We start from the raw sequence: 23,259 nt of genomic DNA, 5'->3' as shown, positions 1-23,259 counted from the left end.
GAAAACTTCTTACAAGTATTAAAAAAATAAAATTTCCATGTGGCTTTTTCTGGCTGCAAGTTATTTGCCTGAACTTTGAAAGTATGAAAGCAAGATAGTGGTGTTCAAATAAATCTGGCAACTGTAGCAGATTACTAAGTTTCTTATTCAAAACACAAGAATTAGAGGGTAGCTAATAGCCTTTCACAGTTGTAACTGGCAAATGTAAGGAAAATTATTTTCTGTATCTAAATGCATGTGTAGGTGTTTCAAACTGAAAAGTATGGTCACACTTTTGGACAAGGAGATATTTCTGTCTATTTTTTAAATAAAGGTAAATACATCAATTACTGAACGTAACCATTTTTTCTGTGTGTTTGTTTTTTTTCAGTTCTCCCAGCAAAAAGCATTCATTCCTGCCTTGCAAAAAAGTGGTTTGGCCAGTCTTCTTTGACTGCAAGTTCAGAGACTTGTCAGCTATTTCAATCTCTTCTAGCCAGTCTCATATGTTGCTACATGCTTCATTTTTTTTTCTTCCAGTGGGCTTCATTGTGTTATGGTTATTCTGCAAAATGGATGAAAGCATTTGTTGAAGTAGTTGGTTTCTGTTAACTTTTTTCCTATGGAGAGGCCGTTTTTTTTGGTGGCAGCGCTTATAGCTAAAAATGCAAGTGAGCTTTATTGTAGTGACTGACTGTTTATATCAGATTTTACAGGGCAAACTAAATGCCTCAAGCACAACTGACATTCCTTTTCAAGTGCAAAGTTTGTATTCCATCTCAGTGACTTGCTACTCTTCTTTATGAAGATACTCCAAAAGGTGAAATCAAGATTTAGCGTTCTGTGTGTGTTACAGCACTTTATTTTTATAGCTTCCTATGAAATACGTTAACTTATGCAAATGTGCATTTTTGTGATTAAAATTTTCCTGAAGTAAAGAATATTCAAGTTGTTGTAAGTACTTTGAGACTGCCTCTGCTTGCCACTCAAAGTGTATGGTTGTGCACACTTTTATTTTTTGAGGGGAAGAATCTGAATTAGAGATAATCTCTTCTTGTGACATTGCTCCCCAAGGTAAAGATCTGGGTAGTTAACAGGTGGAAGAGAAATATATTTAGGGTGATACTGAGTTATAGAACGTGAATATTTAGGTATATACTCAATTATTTTAAAACCAGATAAAAAATCCTTTTGTAGTAATTACAGCATGCTAGCAGATAGTTTTAAATCATTGCTAATACTGATTCAAAATTCATTTTTATGCCTGTGGCTTTCTGAAAACTGTTTCCTAATCTGCAACCAGAAAACTTGCAGTGTTTGAGTTAGTAAAGGAACTCTATGTAGCAACAAACTTTGTACCTTTTGCCATTGCTGGTGGAGGAATTGGCTCATAGACTGGGGTCAGACTTGAAGTATTACCTGATTTTAAGCTATTGTTAGTAGATCTTCAGATGATACAAAAAGTCTTCACTGAAGATAAATAATATGTAATACTTTGTTTTCTAGTAATAATAACCCCCAAATTTGATAATTCTTTGACATTTTCACTGTATGTTGTGACGACTTCTGTTTCTTCTTTCTTGCTTTCCTAATGGCTGGGCCATCAATTATGCAATCTGCAAACAGGTGTTTAGCTGTGTTTAGTCATTTTTGGGGTAGGCGACCATTTGTTTCCATAATTAGAAGGCGCCATTATCATTATTACTTTTAAATGGATGTACTGAAAAACAAATTTAAAAGTTTCTTTTCAGTAAGGTGAGATTTAAAGGTTTCTCTTGTGCTGCAGGCAGGAGAATGCAAATATTTGCCACACTTTCTTCATCTGCTTGAGTTAGATAATGAATTGCAGAACTTTTTATATATCCCTCAATTTATAGCATGCTTTTCTCCAGTATGCCATATAATACTCAGAGTATGCAGGATATTTTTAGACAGTTCGTCTTTGTTTCTTTATGCTTTATGGGATCCATTATTCAAGAGGAGAAAGAAGCTGCTAGAAATGACACTTGAAGTTGCTTGTCCTAGTGAGTTACGCAGTAAACAAACATTATTTGTCAAATAATCGGAAACACAGCTGTGGAATAAGTAGTTTGGAGAAGTGTATTTCTCCATTCTGATTCTCATTTTATTCTGTCAGAACTCAACTGTGCTGTCACATAAATTTGAATTCTGTTGCTTAGTTGGAAACTCTCCCAGTTTTTGAGAGGAGTACCGTCAATACTTTCTTAAAGTCGGTCCTGGAAAACAGGAATTCTTCTTCTGGACCACTAGCTGCCTATTCACAATTACAGAAAAGACAAGTTAGGCTTACAAGTCTTATGTCTGGATCAGTAGGGATTGAAGGCTGTGACCTCTACTGCTTTACTTCTGAATAACTGATCTTTCTGAGGACTGATTGCCAAAGATCACTGAAGTGAGAACTGGGATTGACAGTAATGACTCTTTCAGCATTGTCCAGGTGCTGAAGCAGGACTAACTAGGGCAGTGACGTGACTGTGTCCTTCAGTTTGGCATTTCATATCAAATATTTTGAAAGGAAAACTTCTGAAGTGGGGCTCCATTGGAATGTTGCTAAATACCAAATTCTGACTGCTATGATTAAGATAAGTAATTCCAATTCAAATAATCTATAGCAGACTACTTTGAAGATAGAGGCTAATAATGTCTGAAGGACTACTTATAGCTTGTGTATTGTTAGGAGCTGAATGGCATTCCATGTTTTTTTATTGATTCATGGAAAGGTTACTGCACTGACAGTGGGGACCTTTTCTTCCGGATCTACCAATTCTAGGTCTGCTGGACTTTCCATTCTTTAATAGTGGCTGTGTAGGCCTCTGTATCCTACCTGTATGAAAGAAGCAAGGAATAGCACAGGTCTGTTCAGACTGACTGTTTGAAGCTGCCTTCAAGCTACAAATGCTTGGCTCTCATGGAATGCTCACTGGTGTGTAAGAAGCCTACAACTTAAAATTTTCCACCTACTTGAGGACATTTCTTCCTTTTGTACAGATATGTAGTGCAATTGCTAACAGAGGGTACTACAGGTAGAAGTTTACTTAGCAAGCAAGAAAGAGCCACTCTTATGAGGTCAGTCTCTAGATTTGGTATGTTCTAAACCATTACCTCTACATTAATCTCTGTATAACAACACATAGTGTGTGTTACACTCTAATTTTGTTAAATTATTTTGTGCGTCTTTTATATATATTTCTAATTCCTTCTGCAGAGTTTACACAGCTTATGATTTTACGTTGATAAACCCTTATCACATTTCGAGTCTAGCCCTAATGATCAGTTGTACAAAACTGTGTCTTAAGTTTATATCCATTATCTACAGCATGACAGAATTGTAGAATGCTTTGGAATAAAACTATTGAGCTGCTGGACAAGGCTTTGAATAGGTTTTGCCTGTCATTTGTAGCAAATGAGTCTTGTATGTAAAATCACTGTGGAGAGTGACCTGTCTATTTACTCAGTTTAGCATTTTTTAAATTTGAGCCATACAACTCAGTTAAGCCTGCAGGGCTTGATTTCTTCCCCCCCCCCCCCCCCCAATGCTCTCCCCACAAATATCTCATCTGAGTTTGTTATGAACTAAGCAGTTTCAGCTATTGTTTATTAAAAATATGAAGATAAACATGAACAGGTGTCTTTCGTGGTACAAAATGTGAAAATTCCAAAAATCTTTACCCTTGGTATTAAGTTTTAATGCCCTAGAAACTCATTTTTTAATCCAGAGCAATTGCTAATTTATTTCTGTATTGTTTTTCTAATGTTTCACGAAAAGATACTATTTTTTTTTTTTTTTAGTTCTATTTATGTGTCTGTGGCATTAGGACAGAGCTGTTGTTTTAAAAAAAAAATTGTAATACTTAAAGGGTCACTCATTGTCAGATGTCCCTTTAAATTAATATCCTTGAAGTGATGAAGCTAATATACGGTGAAGAAGTTCAAACTGCTTTTCCTTCCTGTGAATTAAGAATTTTAGTGGTTTTTTTATTAGGAGTTGTAATTTAGGAGAATTTAGGAGTTGTGGTTGTAATTCTTGAAACCCAGCTATTTTATAATACTCTTCTACATGAGTTTCATTTCTGTTTGTGGTGGTGTACTTGGATTATACCATAGCTAAAGCTGGAAGTTACTCATCACAGAGAAAGTAGTTTGCCTTAGAGTCCTGCAGAAATGTTGTAAATAGTACTCAGGATATTATTTGCTAATCTCTCAAGAACGGAAAATCCATGTAGCCAGAAATCCCTGGAAACTGCCGTTAACGATGATTATGCCTTTGTGTTCCGGCAAATGATTTTCCAGTTACCAGTAGCGGAGGAAGTTTACTTTAAGAAAGCACTATATCAGCTGTAAACTTTTAAAGCTGGATTGTGTGGCATTGTATGCCGTATGGATTATATGGTTCAGAGTGACAGTTACGGTTTTTGGGGAGCAGTCTGGCCCTGCTGGAAAAGAGAGTTGCCTTCTCATCTTCTCTTCCCATATCACTAAGAAAAAGTAGGTAGCAAAAAAGCAGATTTTACTTCTGTTCTTCTGTCCCGATCCAATATCGGGAGGGTTTCGTTACGATCCCAAGGACGAGATTAAGACGCTAAAACCGGTCAAATATCGTGCAACCTTTTAACTTTATTTTCCACGAAGTGGGGAGAAAAGGTGTGTGTGTGTGGGGGAAGGCGAAGGGGAGGCGAAGGGAAAAAGGGAAGAGGTGAACAAGGGTAAGGGGAAAAGATAGAGAAAGTTGGAAAAGGAGAAAATAAACTAGGTACTGAGGCCGAGGATGTTCCGCTGACTCCATTCGAATTACAGTTCAAGCTGGGTGCCTCCGACGAGGGACGAGGAGTGAGAGAGAGCGAGAGAGAGAGAGCGCGCGCAAAACAAAGAAATCCCTTGGCAATTATAACTTTTTCAAATTAAGTTTCCCACCCCTCACATGGTATTTCAGACCAATAGTAATATTTGGGTCTGGGGTCTCCTGCTCCTTATTGGGTCTCCTGACTGTCCCTAGGTAGGCCGTTTCCTGTTGCCGTTTCTGCTGACAGGTGTGTCTCCATTCTTGGGTCTCAAGGTCCTGACAAAGAGGCGGTAACTCCAGCAATTAGCACTGTTTCAGCAGTGCACAGGAATGCAAATTGCTGGTAACTCCCTTATCATTCCCGCCTGCACCAGCTCTGGGGCCCTTTCTCACTGAACTAGGGAGTGCGGCCTAAGGCTTCAGCAAATTTAGCCACTCATGCTAAGCAAGTTTTATAGAAGTTGTGCTAAAAACGGACAATAATTTACAGTCCAGAACCCAAAGTCTCTGCCCCATTGTGGTCTTGTTCAGTGCAGGCTCGGTGTGTCCCGGGTGGTCGCAGGGAGACCATCTCAGGGGTCGCAGCAGCCCAGTCCTGTTTCCGCCAGGGACAGATGGCTTGTTCGGGGTTAAGGCCTGCCTGCACCCCATGCACCAAGAAATGTTTAAGGCAAAAAATTCATTCATCTGTCCGCCACATCTTCTGTCTCCTATGCCTTCTGTGGTGGATGCGAAATATAATGGATATCTTGGAGTCTTTTCAGTGACTCCAAGCACTTGATGTTGCAGACAGTAATCAGTAGTCTTTTTTGCCACTGGAGTTGATTCAGATCACCAGTTCTAAACCACTGAACAAGAGACTTTGATTTACAGCATCTATTTTAATTTTGAATGGCACTTATAACTTTTTGTTCTTTTTTTATTTTAAAGAAAACTTGATTCTCATTAGCTGTTAATCATAAAAGGATGTTGATTTGCAACTAAAAGTAGCCGTTCACTCAGTCTGATACTTTGTTTTGTTAAGCAGTAGGACACCACTTGTTCATATAAAAATTTACTTCTGCTGATATAGATCAATGTTTAATTGATATCTTTTAAAAATTAAATTATCTAACATATATGTCAGATGGAAAAAAAAGTAAGCTTAGTAGAATAAATTCTAAATGTAGAACTAGTTCACTGAAAAAAGGAAATATTATTTGTATTTAATATTTTAAATTGATCATTTCTGGTCATATTATCCTTCTAGATTTTGGAAAGGTAGAGCTTACTCTCTCACACCTCATTTTCGTTTATATTTTGGCAGCAGATTTTTCTTCTTTTTCAACTTCCAACTAAGATTGAATGAACTGGTCATTGAATTCAAGTAGCTGAAGCATTAAAGTGAAGAAAATATTTTCTTAACATCTGCAGAAAAAGCTGTTGCTGTCAAGAGTTGGTTTAACATTTCAACAAGCTGTACACCCAAGTGTTCGGCTAATGAATTCCAACAGTCCATTGCTTTTGACCGTCTTTGAAATTTTAGGAGCAAAAATATACCACTTGAATTTTTTTCAGTATAGTTTAAAATTACTGGTAGTTTGTAGTAAGTATAATATTAAATATAGTTAAAGCTGTAAGCATGAGTTTATTTTTCATGGGAAAAATATGTTTTTCATCCGACTTCTTTGGGTTCCTGATGCGGAAAAGAGTTTAAACCTGTTAGAGGAGAAGAGCAATACTTATAATTGAATGCTTGATACTAGAATTCCTCATGGTAGAACACTGATGGTAAGTTGTCATGATCACAGAGGCCTCTGGAGACCATGCCACCTATCATGTATATGTGCAACTTGTCTGTTTGGTTTTGTTTTTAAAATGACAGAAGACTTTCCCACACTTTAGTCAGTCACTTGTTAGCTGCTGCTTTATAGCAGAAGGGGACCATAGTGGTGGCCACATGACATCTGGGAATATTAAGACACAGAGAGCTCCCAGCTATGCCATCATCAGAGTTGCTAATAATTATGAGAGAACATCTACATTTCAACTGGGGACTGCTAAGTTTGTGTATGCGGCTTTTCAGATGTTCCTGTTTTGTTCCTTGGATAGATCTGCAATGTGTGTTTTTTGAAGTATACCAGTCAATTTTTTGTCAAAACTGAGCAGAAGTTGAAGAAAAAGACTTGCAATGCAGTTTGGCCTCAGAGTGGTGGTAGTGGGGTGTCAAATTCTTGCCAAAGTGATGCTGAACAGTGAGTTTTAAGATCTGCACTGTTGTTTTATGAAACTTTTTTCCCTAGTCTGACTGCAGTTTGAATAAAATGCCATAAAATAATATTCTGGACGTGATCTTTGTGAGTCAGGTGTTAACTGGTACTTTCTGTTTCAGCTAACCTCCCAGTACCTACTATTGCTGCAATAGATGGGACTGCATTAGGTGGTGGCCTAGAACTTGCTTTAGCCTGTGACATAAGAGTGGCAGGTAAGCCTGGATCCTGTTAATTGAACAAAGGATTATTAGTGTTGCAGAAGGCTTGACTAATCTTCATCTTGGCAACAGCCTTATAAAACTGATTTTGTATTATGACATTGTTTAGGACCAATTACTTCTGAGAGAGTTAGCAGAAACTTGACTGAAGTAATTGCTGATGTTTAATTTCATAGCACTTATCACTGATAGCTAGAGTATTTTTGTTGTGTCTTTTATTTCATTCTTATGATCTTCACTTTATTGTTAGCTGTATTCCCAGAAGGGTTAGGTAGATATTTTGATATTTTACTTACTAATTAAAATATTCTCCTCACTTGAAGAGTTCTAGATGGACTATTTGTTTTTATACAAACAGGTTGCAGGGGACAAGCAAAACTTGTTTGTGAGTTTATTATTAAACAAGCAATTAAGCTGTTATAAAATAGAAGTGACAACAACACATGAAAAGAGGAACCTTGACCTATCCAGCTGTCAGAACTGTAAAGCCATTTGTTGGAAAGTAAATGGAAACTTAGTCCTGAACAGTTGCCAGTAACTCATAGTATATAAAGCTGTTTGACCCTGAGGGTGTATTCAGTCAGCTGAAGAATTCATAATCATCAGAAACAGACATCCCCCCCATTTTAAATTTTTAAATAATAACTTTTTAAAATACTTTACATTCTACAAATAAGTCTGCTGTTCGCTCTGATAGCTTACTTGCATCACCTGTCTTATGTGAAAATTAATAAGGTACAGAACTTGCCCTGGTAGGTCTAGTTGGGTCTTTTAAGATCATTTGAATCTATTTATAGATTTTTTTCATTAGCAAATGCTTTTTAAGTGGTCGTTTGTACTTTATGAAGCAAATGTAATAAATTAAGACTCTTGTAAGTCTGCTGTTACATATTTCTGCAAGCTTTTTTGTACAGGTCATAGTAAGAACTCTCATTTAAATTCTGGTTTTCAGCCTCATCTGCCAAAATGGGCCTGGTTGAAACAAAGTTGGCAATCATTCCAGGTGCAGGTATGAATGTTTTGCTTTCGTTACCATAGATAACAGAATAACATGTGCTTTGGTTACTTTGATTTGGATTGTTGTTTATGAATTTCTGCTTATTTTTGTATTTCCATTAAGGATCATTGGCATGTTTTTAAAGCTTATTGCTCAGTTAATAAAGTTTTTCTCATTTTAAGGAAGTGGCACTTGTGTATTATGCTTTTAATCAAAGTTTACATTAAGTCAGTCAGTATTGAGTGGTTTTGTAAATGAGATTTGATGTCATGATCTGAAGGCTGAGTAACTCTGGTCAGACTAGGAGAAAAGGTAATGTTAAATATCAGTATGCAAAAATGGTAATTTAATTAATGATCCACTTTTGCATACCATCTGGTACTTTAGGATGCAAATTCTGTTTTCATGCTGCTTGTGAATTGGTTGTAAAAAGTTTAAAAATAGAAACTATGGTTGTGAATGGATCTTTTGTCTTACCAACATTTTTTAGGTTTTTGAGGTACAAAAACTCTTTTAATACCTTTTTTTATATGAAAGGCCAGTTGGCTTGCTTTTTCTGGATTCAGAATGAATGAAAGTTATGAAAAGGTATGCATAATGTTTGATGAGGCCTTTGTGTTAGGAAAGCATTTGTTTTTATTTTATAGATAGACCATTCTTATTTTAATTGAGACATCTGCTTTTCTGGGGAAAGGACAATAATTTGAAAACAATCCCTCTTCCCTGCCCTGAGCTTCGACCATCCTTTCTGTAAGTTCTGGGGGAACTTTATACCCTTTCTTTATGCCTAGTTTCTTTCTGAGTGGAAACTATCTTGAAAACACTAGGTCCAATTTCAGTAGATACTTGTGTAGCTCACGTTGAGAGAAAAGTAAAAACTATCCCAATGGGAACACTGGTATGAACTTTGTGTAAGAAACAATCCCATCCCATCACTAATATAGACAGCTATCGTACAATTTAAAATGCTCCATTATTATGGCTATTATTGAGATGTGATGTCTCTCCCAGTATTTTCTCCCTGGCTGCTCTTTTTCTATGTGTTCAAAGCTGTGTTTTGCATAAGGCGAACTCTTGAGTTCTAATGGCTGGTCCCTTCTTAGCAGTGGACAAAGACGAATCATATAGATATTTCCTTCTCGTGGTAGTGTTACGAGATAATGTGCCTTGATGATAGGTCCTGGTGAAGAAATAATAGATAAAAAATGCTGTTGTTTATCTTCATGGTAATTTTTTTCTCCTCTGCCCCTGCCTCCTATCCCTCCCTATATGAGAAGTCCCACAGGACTGTCATATTGGAAGCATACTCTGCAGTCCATTAAATTCAGGTCATGTTCTCCAGATAGTCTCAATATTCTTCAGCTTACTTAGATTGCCTCATGTCTCCTTGTCTTCAGTTATTTATAGATATATCAAACTTCTTATGCTTTCATCTGAAATGCTAGGTGACTGACTCATAATGAGTTTCTTTGAAAGTTTCATTCAGAATGTTTTATTGCCATTGGAAGATGGGGTTTGAAAAATATTTTGTTTTTCTCATCCTAAAATTATGGAGTGATTTTTATCCACTGACATTAAAAACAAACAAATACAAAAGCTTTGGGGATGCATTTTTTTTGCTTCAGCTCCTTGAAAATGTGCCTCAGACATTGCCATGTTACAAAGCTTTTTAAACTTACCAAGTCTTTGGCTGTGTTCAGTAAAAAATTTTTCCACATTCTTACCAGCCTTTCTGAGGACTATTTCTGCTGAATGTATTTGAGCTTATCACAACTTTTTCCTGGTCAGCCTGCACTTGCATCAACCTTACTGAGCAATGTGAATATTTCAGCCCTTTTCACCTCTGGTGATCCAACCAGTAACTGATTGTGCTTCATGTCTTCAGAAGATGAAGAGTGAGGGAAAGGATTGTGCAGCCAAATGGGTCCAGTTGAACCTTAAAACTAGTTTTTATGGATGAATCAAATATTATCTTATAATGCCTACTTCCAGCTGCTCTGGGCCAAAGTAGGATTGGGCAGTGGAGCTGAAAAGAGAGCTGTAGCCATTAAGAGGTCTCAACAGGTTTCTGCTAGCATCTAATATATCTGAAACTCACTGAAAAAATGTGTTGCTTCTTCCAAGCCAGTCTATATAGAATGGCAATTTCTGGCAGGTGACAGAGTAGAATAAACAACAGGAGTTGCATGTGATAAATCTAAAGATTTCAACTCTGGCGATAATTAATGTGGGTGATGGAGGTCAAATGAAAAATTTCTTCTTTTTTGTTTGCTTTTTTAAAAAAACTAGGAAATTACACATGCAAAGCTGCACTAAAAGAATGTTGTTAGAATTGAATAGTGAAGTACCATACCTTCAGGGTGGATTGGCTGTGGCATTTTGGACCTTAGTGTTGCATTCCATCCTATTTTGAAATGTGGTCATGAAAAGACTCAACTAGGTGCTGTCTGGTGACAAACCTATTTTAATATAAAGTTCCCAGGTGCAAGAAATTTTGCTTCTGTTTATGCCAAAAGTACTGTAGCCTGCTGAAAGCTGAGGTTGAGCAGCAATTAATTAAATCCTGACTAATATTTGGAAGTGAAGAGTTTCTCTAAGTCTTCTGAGGGTCTCAACCAAGGAGGCGTTTGTAGAGTATGCTTGGTCTGCGCTAACAGGTTGAGTCTCCTCAGAAAATTTGTCGTGGACAGCAGAGGAAAAGTAAGTGGGAATGAGAGCAGTGCTTCCTTTTATACAATGGCTTCATGCATAGACCAGCTGCTCAGGATGTGAGAATCCCTTGCTCTTGGAAATTTAAATCCAGTTCTCTCTTCACCATGGAAAAAGCCTTAGCTGGCAAACTGTGAGCTAGAGAAAGTAGAAGGGCTCGCCATTTTTCCTGTTCAATGTGTCCCACTGTCCAGAAAGGAAGTCAACATTTTGTGGACTAGGGGCAGTGTGTAACAAAGAGAACAGGGCTCAGTAACTTGGTGCTGGTGTGCTTACCTCCCAATGATCGTTAGCATTTTCCGTTTTCATTGGAAAGTCCCCCAATAGCTATTCATTGTACAAGTGGTTTTGTGGCACCACCACAAGTATATATGTCAGATTGTCCATTTGTCAGTTTTCTTTCACGCTTTTCTTCCCCATGAACTTTGGGTGTATTGGGCAATTTTGGTCTAATTTGACTACAGGGGCAATGGTCTCAAAAGTAGGGAGTTCCTAGAATTGTGGTAGCCAGATAAAGGGAATAACCTTTATTGTTCTCACAGAGGAAAGGTTTCAGCATAAACTCACCCATTATTGGACGTGAAGGAATCCACATCAGGGGGACGTATTATAGATGTCGCAAATATGGAAAATGTTTCAGTCAGAATACTCATCTGACTGGAACCAGTGAGTCTGTGTGAGCCATGCATTCAGACTTATTTTCTGTATGACAGTGTAGTCTGTACAGAACTCAGCTTCATGTAAGAAGAGTCTCTCTTGCACAAAAATCATGTTCTTTTTCTTCCTACTGTTATTTCCCAAACTGGAGTAAAAAGAAAGCAAACCTCTTAACATTAACTGAATGTTTCTGCTGTCTCTCAACTTATACAGGAAGTGTTTCACAGTGACGAGTTTCTTCTTGGCTGGAAATTGTCTTTTAGAGCGTATATTGTCCGTCCTTTTACCGCTTTGTGACTTTTTAAAGATATCTCCATTCATAATTCATTTGATTGTTTATCTCCAGCCTTTCACTCCAAGTGTCATACTGGGCCTGCAATAGAGAGAGGATGCCTTGCTGGCATATCTGCTTTTATTTAGTTAGTATCTTATTTGGACACCACTCAATAATAGATGTGTTCTGAGGAGATGATAATGCGGCAAACAGCATACTTGCACTTTCTTGCTCTGTTAATAGAATGGGGTGCAATTGGTTGGACAAGGAGAAATGTTCTGTGCCAGTAGGAAGTGGGGAAGACAGGTGTATATGAAAGAAGTCATATTTTTTGTTTTATGCAAATGCTTTTGGGAATTTTATGTAAAGAGCTGAGCTATTGGTATTCATCCACAATTATGTTTCTACATAAAAGGATAAAACAACATAATGGAAAACTGTTGAAATTAATAGATTAATGTCAGCAGATAATTTGACCCAGCTGGGTTAAAACTGTAGCTACCACCCTGCATACTTAGAACTTTCACACCTCTTTTTTGTTTTGTTTCTGAATATATTTTAATTTGCATGACTTCATTCAAGTCATCAAAATAAATTCTGTCCTTGTTCTCCCCAATAAAAATATTACTTCATTACAGATCTGTCTCTACGAAGCCTTGAAGAGCAACTCAGTCTCTTTAAAATAAAATAAATGTATTTTTCCATCTCAGTTTTCAATTTAAAAGCATATTATACCCAGAAACCTTAACAAAAAAAAACCCAAAAAACAAAAACTTTGTTAACGTGAAACAACTGTATCTTTTCTATATCTTGAAATTACTTTGGATGCCTTTTTTCAGATGTGAAACTGAAGCTATGTTATGTAGCATGCTGGACTTTTTCTTGTCTTCAATATCTATAGCAAGAGAGATATTTAATTAAAAAATTTGTGTTCTCTTTTTCTTTCCACTCTGGTAACAGTGTTGTTTTGACTCTTCTAAATTTTAAAATGTGTTTGGGGAAGTTACGGTATTTGTGGATTATAAAAGGTGATGGAGGAAAGCACTGAAAAATCAGTTTTCTTTGCATGGAAAGAGAATGAGGGTAAGCATGAAAATTGGTAATCATTGTGAATTTTTATTATCTCCTAAATTACTCTTTTTCACTTTTAAAAACAGAATGAAGGTCTCTATTAGAGGATTTTTTTTAAAATTAAAAAAAAAATCCTATTTGAGATGAGAAAGATGTCAAGGGTATTTCCAGATGTGACAAACTCATACAGAATGTGATCTTGCTAACAGCAGGAGCTGTGCAATTCAACCAAGTGTAAAGGTTAAATAAAATGTCAGACATTTCAAGTTGAAATCTGACACACAGTTAGCTTTTATATACTGTAGTTTCAAATGTAATAGAAATAATTGCATTTGACAAATATTGAAAAATCTATGTTGCCATTCATGGTAGTGTCTGAAAGAGGGCTTAAAAAAAAAATTCTATCTGTAGGCGCTACTTGGTAATGTATGATTACACAGGTATTTAGAAAGAAAAATCTGCTTATTTCCTGTAACTTTACCTCTTGCCTCTACACCCTTCCATCCCACCTGCATCCCTGCTGTCATTGCCCCTAGTCTTTTCTTCTCCTTTGCTTTTTTCCATAAACTCTTACTCTCTGATTCTTTTATATAAAAAGAAATTTGTCTCATTACATAGAAGTACCATTGAGTCCTCTTTCCCTTTTAAAATTTAATTCTTAGTCCTGAAACAACTAAGCGACTGATGGGAGGAAGAAGGAAAGAAAAAAAAAAAAGTGAAATGGTTAACTTTGAGTGTATTTCTTTTTTTTTCTTCAGCTGGTCCATAAACTCTCTTGTAACTTCTCTTACTTCCCTTGCTTCCCTATCCCCATTGGGATCTTATGTCAGATTTTAGTATTAAAAATCCCTCAAATTAACAAATGTTGGTAGAAGACAACTTAAATAAGCTACTGAAGTGACATCTTCAGAATTTCATTGATGCTGTTCTTAATTGATATGCTGGGGAACAAACAAGAAGATACACTTTTTTTTTTAAACAAGTATGAAAGACTTTAAAATTATTTTACTGAGGTCTAAAAGTGTCTGCTGAGCATTTACAGTCCTATTATCATTTGATACAGTAAAAAAACTAAATTACTCTGAACGTTTATCTGCTTTTTCTTCAATCATCTGAAGTCTCAATAGCTTTATTTGCATTTTAATATTTTGTAAAGTTTATTTTATGCATCGTGTTAAATAAATGGCCTCAAGTAAAAAATCGCTAATAGTGTAGAAAACAGATGTTTGAACATCCACTCTTTTCTCAAAGTAATTAAACAAAATATGTAGAATGTTATTGGAGGGAGGTAAATTAGTTCTGCTTCTGTAAGTTAGAGAGAATTGTGGTTCTTATGTTTTCTTCTTTTTTTTTTTAAATAAAAATAAGCTGATTTTCATCAGATGACTCATTTTCTCCCTGACTTTATGATCAGTTCTAATGGTGATGATGTTGAGGCAGAATTTTAAAATGTCATGCAATACTTATGCTGCAAATGCTCAATACATAAAACTAATGTTTTTTCAAATTGTATTTACAGTCTATATGTGTAAACAGAATAGATCACAAGCAGTGGTAATGTACTGCAGGAACACAAGATTGGAGAACTCCACGTCATCAGAACTATTCCGCATATTCACATGAAACACACAGTATTTATCTGTTTCAGAGGAATCCACAGAATAATCTGTGCTTTTTCCTTTGCATCCTGGCTGCAGAATGCTTTCCAAAACTGTATAAGAAATGCAAGACTTACAGCTTAAAAACACGCTCACTCACTCACTCTTCTTCCTGTAAAAGGAAATATTGAGCCTATCATCAATGCTGCAAGCAATTGCAATTGTATAGAATTTGTTATTTGAAATTTCAAGGTCAGTGTCAGGAAACTGACCCTTTTTGACATTCCTGTGGTTTCTGCTAGCACAGATTTCTTCCTGACCTACATTTGGAGATTGTCTTGTTTACAGACCAGAATTAACAATCAGTCAATGAGAAATTTTAAAATCACAAGGAACAATACCGCCCCCGCCTTGTATCTAGTTGAAGTTAGTCCTTTGATGCTGCAGAGGAAGGAGGAAGTAAAAACAAGAGCAAAAGAAACTCCCAGAAGCCAAGTTGGGCATTAGAGTGAGAGAAGAGAAAGAGGATCTTCGTGGCCCTGGAGGGCAAAGCATGGAAGGCCTGAAGCAGGAGATTAATGTAATTTAGATATGGAGAAAACAAACGTCAGCTACAAACAATGATTAAATCTTCTTTAAAGCTTTCTCATGTCCTGGGGACACCAGCAACGTTGTGCTGTATGTTGAGATTGAAGTTCTGAGTTCTGCTGTTTTTATTAAAATCTAAGATTAAAATTTCATGCTTGCAACCTGAGCCAGCATCCAAACAATTGGATGTAGGTAGAGATACAGTTATCAGTTGTTTTCCTCATTTTTATAGATAAACTAATATATTTGGTTTCAATGGTTTTAAAATTGTATTGTGAGATTGATGGATTGCTCATTTTTGAATGACAGTCAGAAATATGCATAAAAGTGACAGAAGGTTTGGTTTCTTCCCTTCTGCTTAATTCATGCAGATTTAAGCCCCATTCAAGTTCTGTCTAAGTGAGCGTGGGTTGTACTATCACACTCGTATCTCTTTCAGACCATTTATGTGACATTGGTAACTGAAGAGTGAAGCTTTGAAAAGAAAGCAAACCCAAACTTTGCATTTGCAATTCAATTTTATGTCCGTATATAGAACAGCATGGCACTGAATAGAAACTTCAGTTTAGGCAGAGCACAACAGTATGAATGGAATTCACAGTAGGTTTTATAGCGTAGGTGCAAAATAGGATAGATTTATTTGGGGTGCTATAGTGAAAGGAAGATGAAAGAGAATAAAGTAAATGGAGAGAAACATGATCTAAAATACTGCAAGGTAAAGATCTCTACTGTTCCAAAGCCAGTTAAAATTGACAGTGATCTTTATTTATTATCGTGGTAAATGAGCTTATTTGGTCAGTCATAAAGATCTAGCCATAAAGATTCAGCAGGGTCCACGAATGCCTTTGACGAAATGTTTTTCCCCTTGGGCAAAGCTTGGAATTTATTTAAAGAGTTGTAAGAAGCCAAATAGTTGAGTACTTTGTAAAGGACCACCTTTGCCACCTCTGAATATGTCCTGAAACCACTGTCCTTCTCTTGAGGGCTATTGTCCACTCTAAATCAATTATAAAAATTTCCAAATGCACACATCAGTGTGCAATTTCTGTATTATTTTCTTTCAATTTCTCCTTTGTAAGCTGACATGAAAATTAAAGGAAAACTAGGTAATAAGTAGTGATGTTTCTGGGGAAGGGTGGGTGCATGGATGAAAATAAAAAGTTGCTGTATGGAGAAGATACAATTGCATAAAACTATTTATTTTTTAAAGTTGACTTAGTGAAGAGTTATGTTTTGAGAATAAATAATAGGCAAATTAAACTAAGCATCTAGTGACTTCTCTCACCTCTTAAGATGGGGTAGGGACCAAAGCAAAAATCCCGAGTTTCCAAGTTCTAGGCTCAACTCTTTCCATGGTCAGCATATTTTATGTTTAAGGTTCTGTACCACCTTATCTGATTATCTTTTCCAAGTTGCTACTTGAAGTTGCTGATTCAGCTCATTTTCCAGAGATTGTCTCAGTAATGACCTGTAGCATCACTTTCGTGATCTTGCTGGCAAAGTAATATAATTTATCTTTTACTGACAGAATCTAGCAGAAATGTCTTATTACCAGCTATACGTTCTGTGTGTATGAAAACGATACCAGAGGAGGGAAAGACAGGAAGATAAAGAGAGGAGTTAAAATTGTTACTCCTACTACGTAGGCTGTTTTGGGTATCTCAGTTGCTGCGCAACACCTATTTCTCTTCGTTGATTGCACAGGAGCCATGAACTCCATATTTCAGTTCTTTGATTTACTCCTAAGTAAGATGCTTGAAGATGATGGTGTAAATATTCCTTGTAGTGTTAAGAAACTTGTTAATATGCATAGTGATAGACCCACTATAATATGAGGTGAGGAAGATGAAACATTTGACCCTAAATGACCACATATGTTTATCAGTTGCAGAAACTGAGATAAAATGTTTATGCAGAAGGCCTGTGTGATTCTTGCAGGTGAGGAAAGCAACATTCAGCCATAGGAATCAGGTGCCTCATAGGCCACTCTAAGTTGTTGTCAAGTGACTCAGCTTCTGCACCTCTACTCCCTTTTATTTTCATTTTATTTATTTTTCTAATCTACAGTTTGACAATCTGTTAGGCTGCCACAGTGGATGCGTACATTTGGGATGGAGACTGCAAAAACCCTCCAGTCTGTACAGAGAGATTGTACAAACCTGACAGCTTTCTAGCAGGGACAGAAGGGAGAAAAGAGAATGAAGATGTACACATTGATCAGGAAGTTACTGACAGAGGAACAAGTCAGGTTTGAAATACAAACCTGAGGTCTTAATAACTCTTGATAGATAAGGAAACAGAAACAGGATGCTAAAACTTTCCTGTTGATTTTCTTAAAAATGGTTTATTAAGAAGAAAGTCATTATGGATTTTAGAAGCGCATGTATCTCTCTAGGTTTTTTGTTCTGTTTTGTTTTTGCCATATATTCCCATAGTATTTTTCAAATTTATGTCCTTGCAGAATTTAGGTATAAGTCTTGATGTCATTGGTTAAAAACTTCCATTGATGTCTGAGTATGCCTTGGTAAGAACTACAAAAATGATGATTAACCGTTAGGATTTGATCTAGTAGTCATGATTTCAGAAATAGTGCATCTGAAGGAAGAGAACACAGAGTTTTGTGGAGGTTAAATGAAGAGTATGTTTTTCTTTTCAATTTTAGACCTGTTGCAAAAGTCTTTACACAATGGACCCTTATTGCGCATAGTATGCGGTTAAGATTTATGTGTCAATGACTAAACTGCAAGTAAGGACATTTTGAACAAACGGGGTTTGCTGGGTTGTGCTGCACATGTTCCCTCTTTGAAATTAATGCCTTTCATTACTTATGTCATGTTTCAGTTTGGTTCATAAAAGAAGGTTGTGGGATTTTTAGCTGTGGAAGAATAGTCTTTATACAGTATTTCAGTTTACCTTCTGTACTTTACTTGGTGAATGGAAAGCAATTTGCAGAAAGCAGTGGGTTTCAGAAAGATGAAATAAAAATAGACAATGAAATGTCATCTACTCTGTGTTGTTATCAAGATTCATCAGTATGTCCGAATCTCAAGATAGATGTTTCTGGGGGTGAAGGAGTGGGGAATGGGGTTCTGGAGTACCTGCTAGGAGTATATAAATGGGATCTAGTATAGATGCAACAACGCTTAGTAAGTTCCTAAAAATTATGTCGACAGCTGTGGAGCTCGTCCATACTCAATGTGTTTTTTGAAGAGAAGCCAAGGAATTTTTAATCAAGGAAGATTACTGAGCAGATTACTGTGTGCTGAATATTTAAAAATAGACTTACTTTTATTAGTAAAAACTCTTTGTTTAAGCATGAAGTGTTACATTTTTCACTGAAAATGCAAAAGCTGTTTTGATTTAAAACAGTATTAAAGTATTATGAATGAGATGGAAGAGATAATGAGATAGAAAGAAGATAATATTTATTCTCTGTAATGGGAGTGCTCTATAGGAATGTCAGTGTGAGAAATGTAAGTGCATTTTAACTTTAAAATCTACTGGATCTCAGAAAGACTGGTGTTTTTTGAGAGAGAGGTTTCTCATTGAACTGTTAAAATGGAAAATGTATGATTTAAAGAAAATTCTGTATGGAATGTTTTCATCTCTGTGAAGTTATTTTGGTAATCTGCTCTCATAGGACCAACTGCTATTGCTTTCCCACCCTAATGAAACTAGGTCACTAGTTTTTGGCACTCATCCAAGTTGAGATTTATTTGGTGTTCAAGCGCACTGTCTAGAAATAGTGATGCAATGTCAGCAAGGCCACTTTTCATTTCATGAACATAATTTCCAGTGCCCTGGAATTAATTTATTCACTGACCTGTTAATAACTGCAATTCGTCACTGGCTTACAGAGGCAGAGGAAGCGTCTGGAAATAGTCATGGTCACCCTACTAGGTGATTAGTTACAGGATTTCTGTTCAGTGTAACATTTTTGGTGTTGATCATGTTGAAGAGTCTGGCTGCTAATGAAAACCAACCAGCTACTTAATCAAAAGAAAAATACTTGTAGTTAGTAAATATTGGGGGGGGGGGGGGGGGGGGAGGAGAGAGAGAGAGAGAGAGAGAACTGATTTGAAGTGGTAGCTTTGCACCACATTATATATGGGGACACATTCTGATTATCTTTGAAAAATATAGGCATTCAGCATATGTAGATGATACGTAATTATTTGAAAGGGCTGGTTTTTAAAAGCACATTATGATACTACTGCTGTACTTACTAAATAAAAACATAGCCATTTGAATTTCCTGATGTTCCAAAAATTTTTTTTCTGCAGTTTTTATTAAAATCAGGACTTCTTTTGGCCACAGGCAAAGTAGGCAGTCGCTTGGGGCAGTAGGTTGCTGCCGATAGCAAAATAGCTCTTATCCCTCTTCTACTCGGCATGTGCCAGAGCCCTGGAGAATCAGGCTTGCTGCTGCTGCCACAGGGGGCAGAAGGCAGTTCTTATTGCACAGGGTCATAGTTGGCTGTTCCCAGCACCGCTGCCACTATTCCCGTGTTTCTGTTTCTAAGATAAAGAAGCAGCAAACCTGAGTCTGATGGGACCTCCTCGTTGTTCTGCATCATAGCTCTCTGCTTTCCTCCTTATGTCAGGTCTGCATGTTTCTTCTTTTCCCTTTTACCATTTCCCATGGTACAAGCTGCCCGGCATCCATGCAACCCTGACCCCCCCTCCACTGGCTAGAAAAATGAAATTTTGCTTATGGCGGTAAGCTGGCTCTGATTGAAGTATCAGGCACCATCACTGCATGTAGTAAAGCCCCCCCTTGGATGTACTTGGAAAAAGGCTATTCTACAACTTCTACAAAACCAATCTCTCGGCACGGATTAAAACTTAAGATTTTTATTTTTTGTCTGATTTCATACTGTTTGGGGCTTCTGAGTTTAGGTTTTTCAAGTGATACTAGATACTAAAATTTTCTGATGCTGGAACTTTGAGTCGAGTGCAGTGCTAATGTACTCTTGCTCCCATTGCAATCGTGGAAAGGATTGCCCCTTTTTTTGTCTCAGATTTCATGACTAAACAATATGAACTAAACAATAGTTTAAAACATGGACCTTCTTCCTAATGGCTCGTAAAGTCGGAATAAATAAATGGGTATGTTTATTTCTAAATCTGATTATTTGGGAGATTTACTTCAAGTTTTCCAATATTTGGGAGTGGGAAAACACTAGGAATCTCTTTAGTGGGAACAGGTAGGTTGAAACTGAGTATTTCTGAAAATTCCGGCTTTATATGGTGCATCTGAGCTCTTTACAAGGACCCAAACACTACAGTGGGCTGAAGTTGTGCTGTCCCTAGAAATATTAGCTTACTTGTTTTGGTGTTAGAAGGGAATATCTGAAGTGCTTTTTTTTTTTTGATTAAAGTTTAAAAGAAGGAATATATTGAATCCAGAAAGATGAAATAGGACAGAAAATAGCTGCTATCTTATGGAATCTTGTTAAAAACCTGCATTTTCTGAGAGAGATGTATAAAGTGCAGTAGCTACTGCACACTCCTTTCTTTGGTGATCTTTGTCATAGGATGGAAAACTGCTAGCAATATGGTTCCCCCGTATGCAAGGTTGTGAATCTGGCTGCTTTGTATGAGATCCAGTCCTTAAGCGTATGGAGTGCTAGCAGATTTTGATGACTTGGCCCATTGCATCTTTTGATGTCTCCTTTGTTTCCAAATTCTTTCAAGTGACACAGTAAATTAAGCCACTCTCTGTTCACTGCATCTGCTGACTGTCCTCCAAAGTCTTTGCAATAAAAAAGAGACTAAAAACAAAGTAAATTACTGGTAAGTCGTTTCTAATATGTGATAAAATGAAAAACCAAAAAAGGGGATGAACAATGAAAACCAAAATTTTTGTCTAGTAAATTACATAGAAGCAGAACATACTTATTTGGTTATTCATGCCAGGCAAACCAAGTGAAACTGATTTGGGTACATCTTCCAGTGTTTCAGACGCATGGGTGTTTTTCTTTAACACAAGCTGTTGAAGTCCTTTGGTAGTGTTCATTTTAAAATTACTTATAATGAAATCCTATTAATATTTTATAGTGTTCTTATGTTATTCTATTATTAGTACATACTGTGATCATGATTCAAATATATTTTTGTCTCATTTTTATGTTTTCGCATGAAATGAAGCAATGTATTAATGTTTAGTGGCTTTCTAAACTCATGGTTGTTTAGAAGCGTTGGATCTGACGTGTTTGTAAAATCCCTCAGCCTCAATCCCTAGTTCACCTGTATTGTGGGAAACAGAAAATGGGGTGGTTCACTCTCCTGCCAAACATTCATGTGAATGTCATTCTTGAAAATTTCAGTATTCTAAGGTTTTTTTGTTTGGGTTTTTTTTTGGCATTACTACAGCAGTTTTTGCATCTTGCTCAATTTAGCATCTGCTTTATTGACTGTTTCAAATGAATTTCTATGATTTTTTTTGAAAAGGTTTTCACTTACAAAGAAGATAAGCTAAATGCAGTTTTCCTCTTCAGTCATTATGTCACTTTTTTCCTCCCTCTTTCCTGGGGAAGGTGCTTTGGAAAATAGCTATCTTGGCTCTCTGTCTTTTTGGAAGGGATCTGCAGGTAACATTTCTCTCAGCAGAGCTAGAATAAAAGTGGGTCTTGTAGAAAGTAGGTGAAGGATAACCAATTAAAAGTCTTGGAAGTATTCATAGCTTTGAACGTGTCATATATGGAATTTTCACCATACTCTGCAGAACTTTACAAGTCTCACCTGCAAATCATCAAGCCTCTCTCAGGTGCCTCAATCTCAAGTACAGCTAAAATTGAATTAAAATTACATGTCTGTTAAACAGAAGGGAAAAGAAAACCTCTGTCATGTAGCTTCTGCTAGCATTCATGAATGAGTGAGGTATTAGATGGATATGACCTGAGTCGGATGAAAAACTTTCATAGTAACTTTGACTTGCAGTGTACAGAGGCTTCCCCACTTTTTTTTTCTTACTGCAGTACAAGCCTCAGTGTAACAATAAACATGGGAGGAGTTACTGTCCTCTTAGAAAAGGTTAGCAAAGGACAGCAGTTCTAATCGGAGGCTTTAATCAGAAAGCTGACCTTTTCTGCACACTTCTTATCACCCACTTTTTGGAAGAGCTGTAGAACTCTCTCACACCCATGTTCAAACACAAGCCAGCCTGTAATCCAGCCTCTCTGCGCCCTTGCAAACTGGTACGACAATTCTGGAGTCCGCCAGATATCCAGGTGCTGGATATTCACCTTAACTGTCAAGAAAGGAGCCACACAGTAGCACCAGGACACAAGTATTTCCAAACTGTCATAGCTTGAAGCCGGAGCCAACCCTTCTCTTCAGACAGCTCCTGGAAGGCTGTTCCAGCACACAGAAGGCAGCAGGTGGGATTCAGCTCCCTAAACACGGGAGTCCCCTGCCCCAGTGTCCAGCTGGGGCTCCCCAAGGACACTGATCACCTGCTGGTTCTGGCTTCTGTCTCTCCATGCAAGAGTCGTAGATACATGTCGGTGTCTAAAATGCACTTGATACCTAAGTTTTGGCGGTTGACATCTGTGCATAATGTCAGTGTTAGGAGGCTTTAAGTCTAGAGAAGCTTTTAAGGGCAAGTTTGTAAAAGCACACAACATAACAGTGTAGTGCAAGCGTCTGTTGATATATTCTTTCAGATGGAGCTGTCTGCTTTTTTATTTGAAATTGATTTTTTTAAAATCAGAAATGACAGGTAATTTATAATTATATGCATGTAATTTGTGCTGGTAACAAACTCATTCAGCTGTAATGATTGTGTACAAAGATAGCAAATGATTATGTCGTCATTTGTGTAGGCAATACCAAAACTTCACACGCTGTCAGAGTGAAAGGAAACATGGTAATAAAATTAAATGTACAGAGGTACAGAATAGCTTTGGTTGTATGTAACAATTGTAAGTATTGCAAAGAAAATCTGAGAGTAAAAAAACTACTTCAGAATTAAAATGTGGCACATCAAAGATTTATGACTTTTGAAAGAGTTGTCTAATCATAAAATCAAAGTGAATGTATGTATTTTTATTCTTATCCTTTGAATATGAACTCTCCAGTCTTCATTTTACACAAAATAAAAATCAAAGAAAAG

General features: G+C 36.8%; 1 protein-coding gene across 3 annotated transcripts in view; it reads left to right on the top strand.

Annotated features, from left to right (window-relative positions):
• The window catches only part of LOC112978785 (methylglutaconyl-CoA hydratase, mitochondrial), a 112,435-nt gene that overhangs the window by 45,344 nt on the left and 43,832 nt on the right, over nt 1-23,259 (top strand). For 2 of the 3 annotated variants that reach the window (XM_026092500.2, XM_064502599.1), the window contains exons 5-6: nt 7,152-7,244; nt 8,203-8,259. The exons of the other annotated variant lie outside the window; for it this stretch is intronic. In XM_026092500.2, the coding sequence (XP_025948285.2) occupies nt 7,152-7,244; nt 8,203-8,259 (150 nt within the window). The remainder of the gene's footprint in view (nt 1-7,151; nt 7,245-8,202; nt 8,260-23,259) is intronic. 3 annotated transcript variants of the gene reach the window in all.

The sequence above is a fragment of the Dromaius novaehollandiae genome, chromosome Z (assembly GCF_036370855.1).
Source record: "Dromaius novaehollandiae isolate bDroNov1 chromosome Z, bDroNov1.hap1, whole genome shotgun sequence".
Lineage (NCBI taxonomy): Eukaryota > Metazoa > Chordata > Aves > Casuariiformes > Dromaiidae > Dromaius > Dromaius novaehollandiae.
This window is presented reverse-complemented; position numbering and strand designations above follow the sequence as displayed.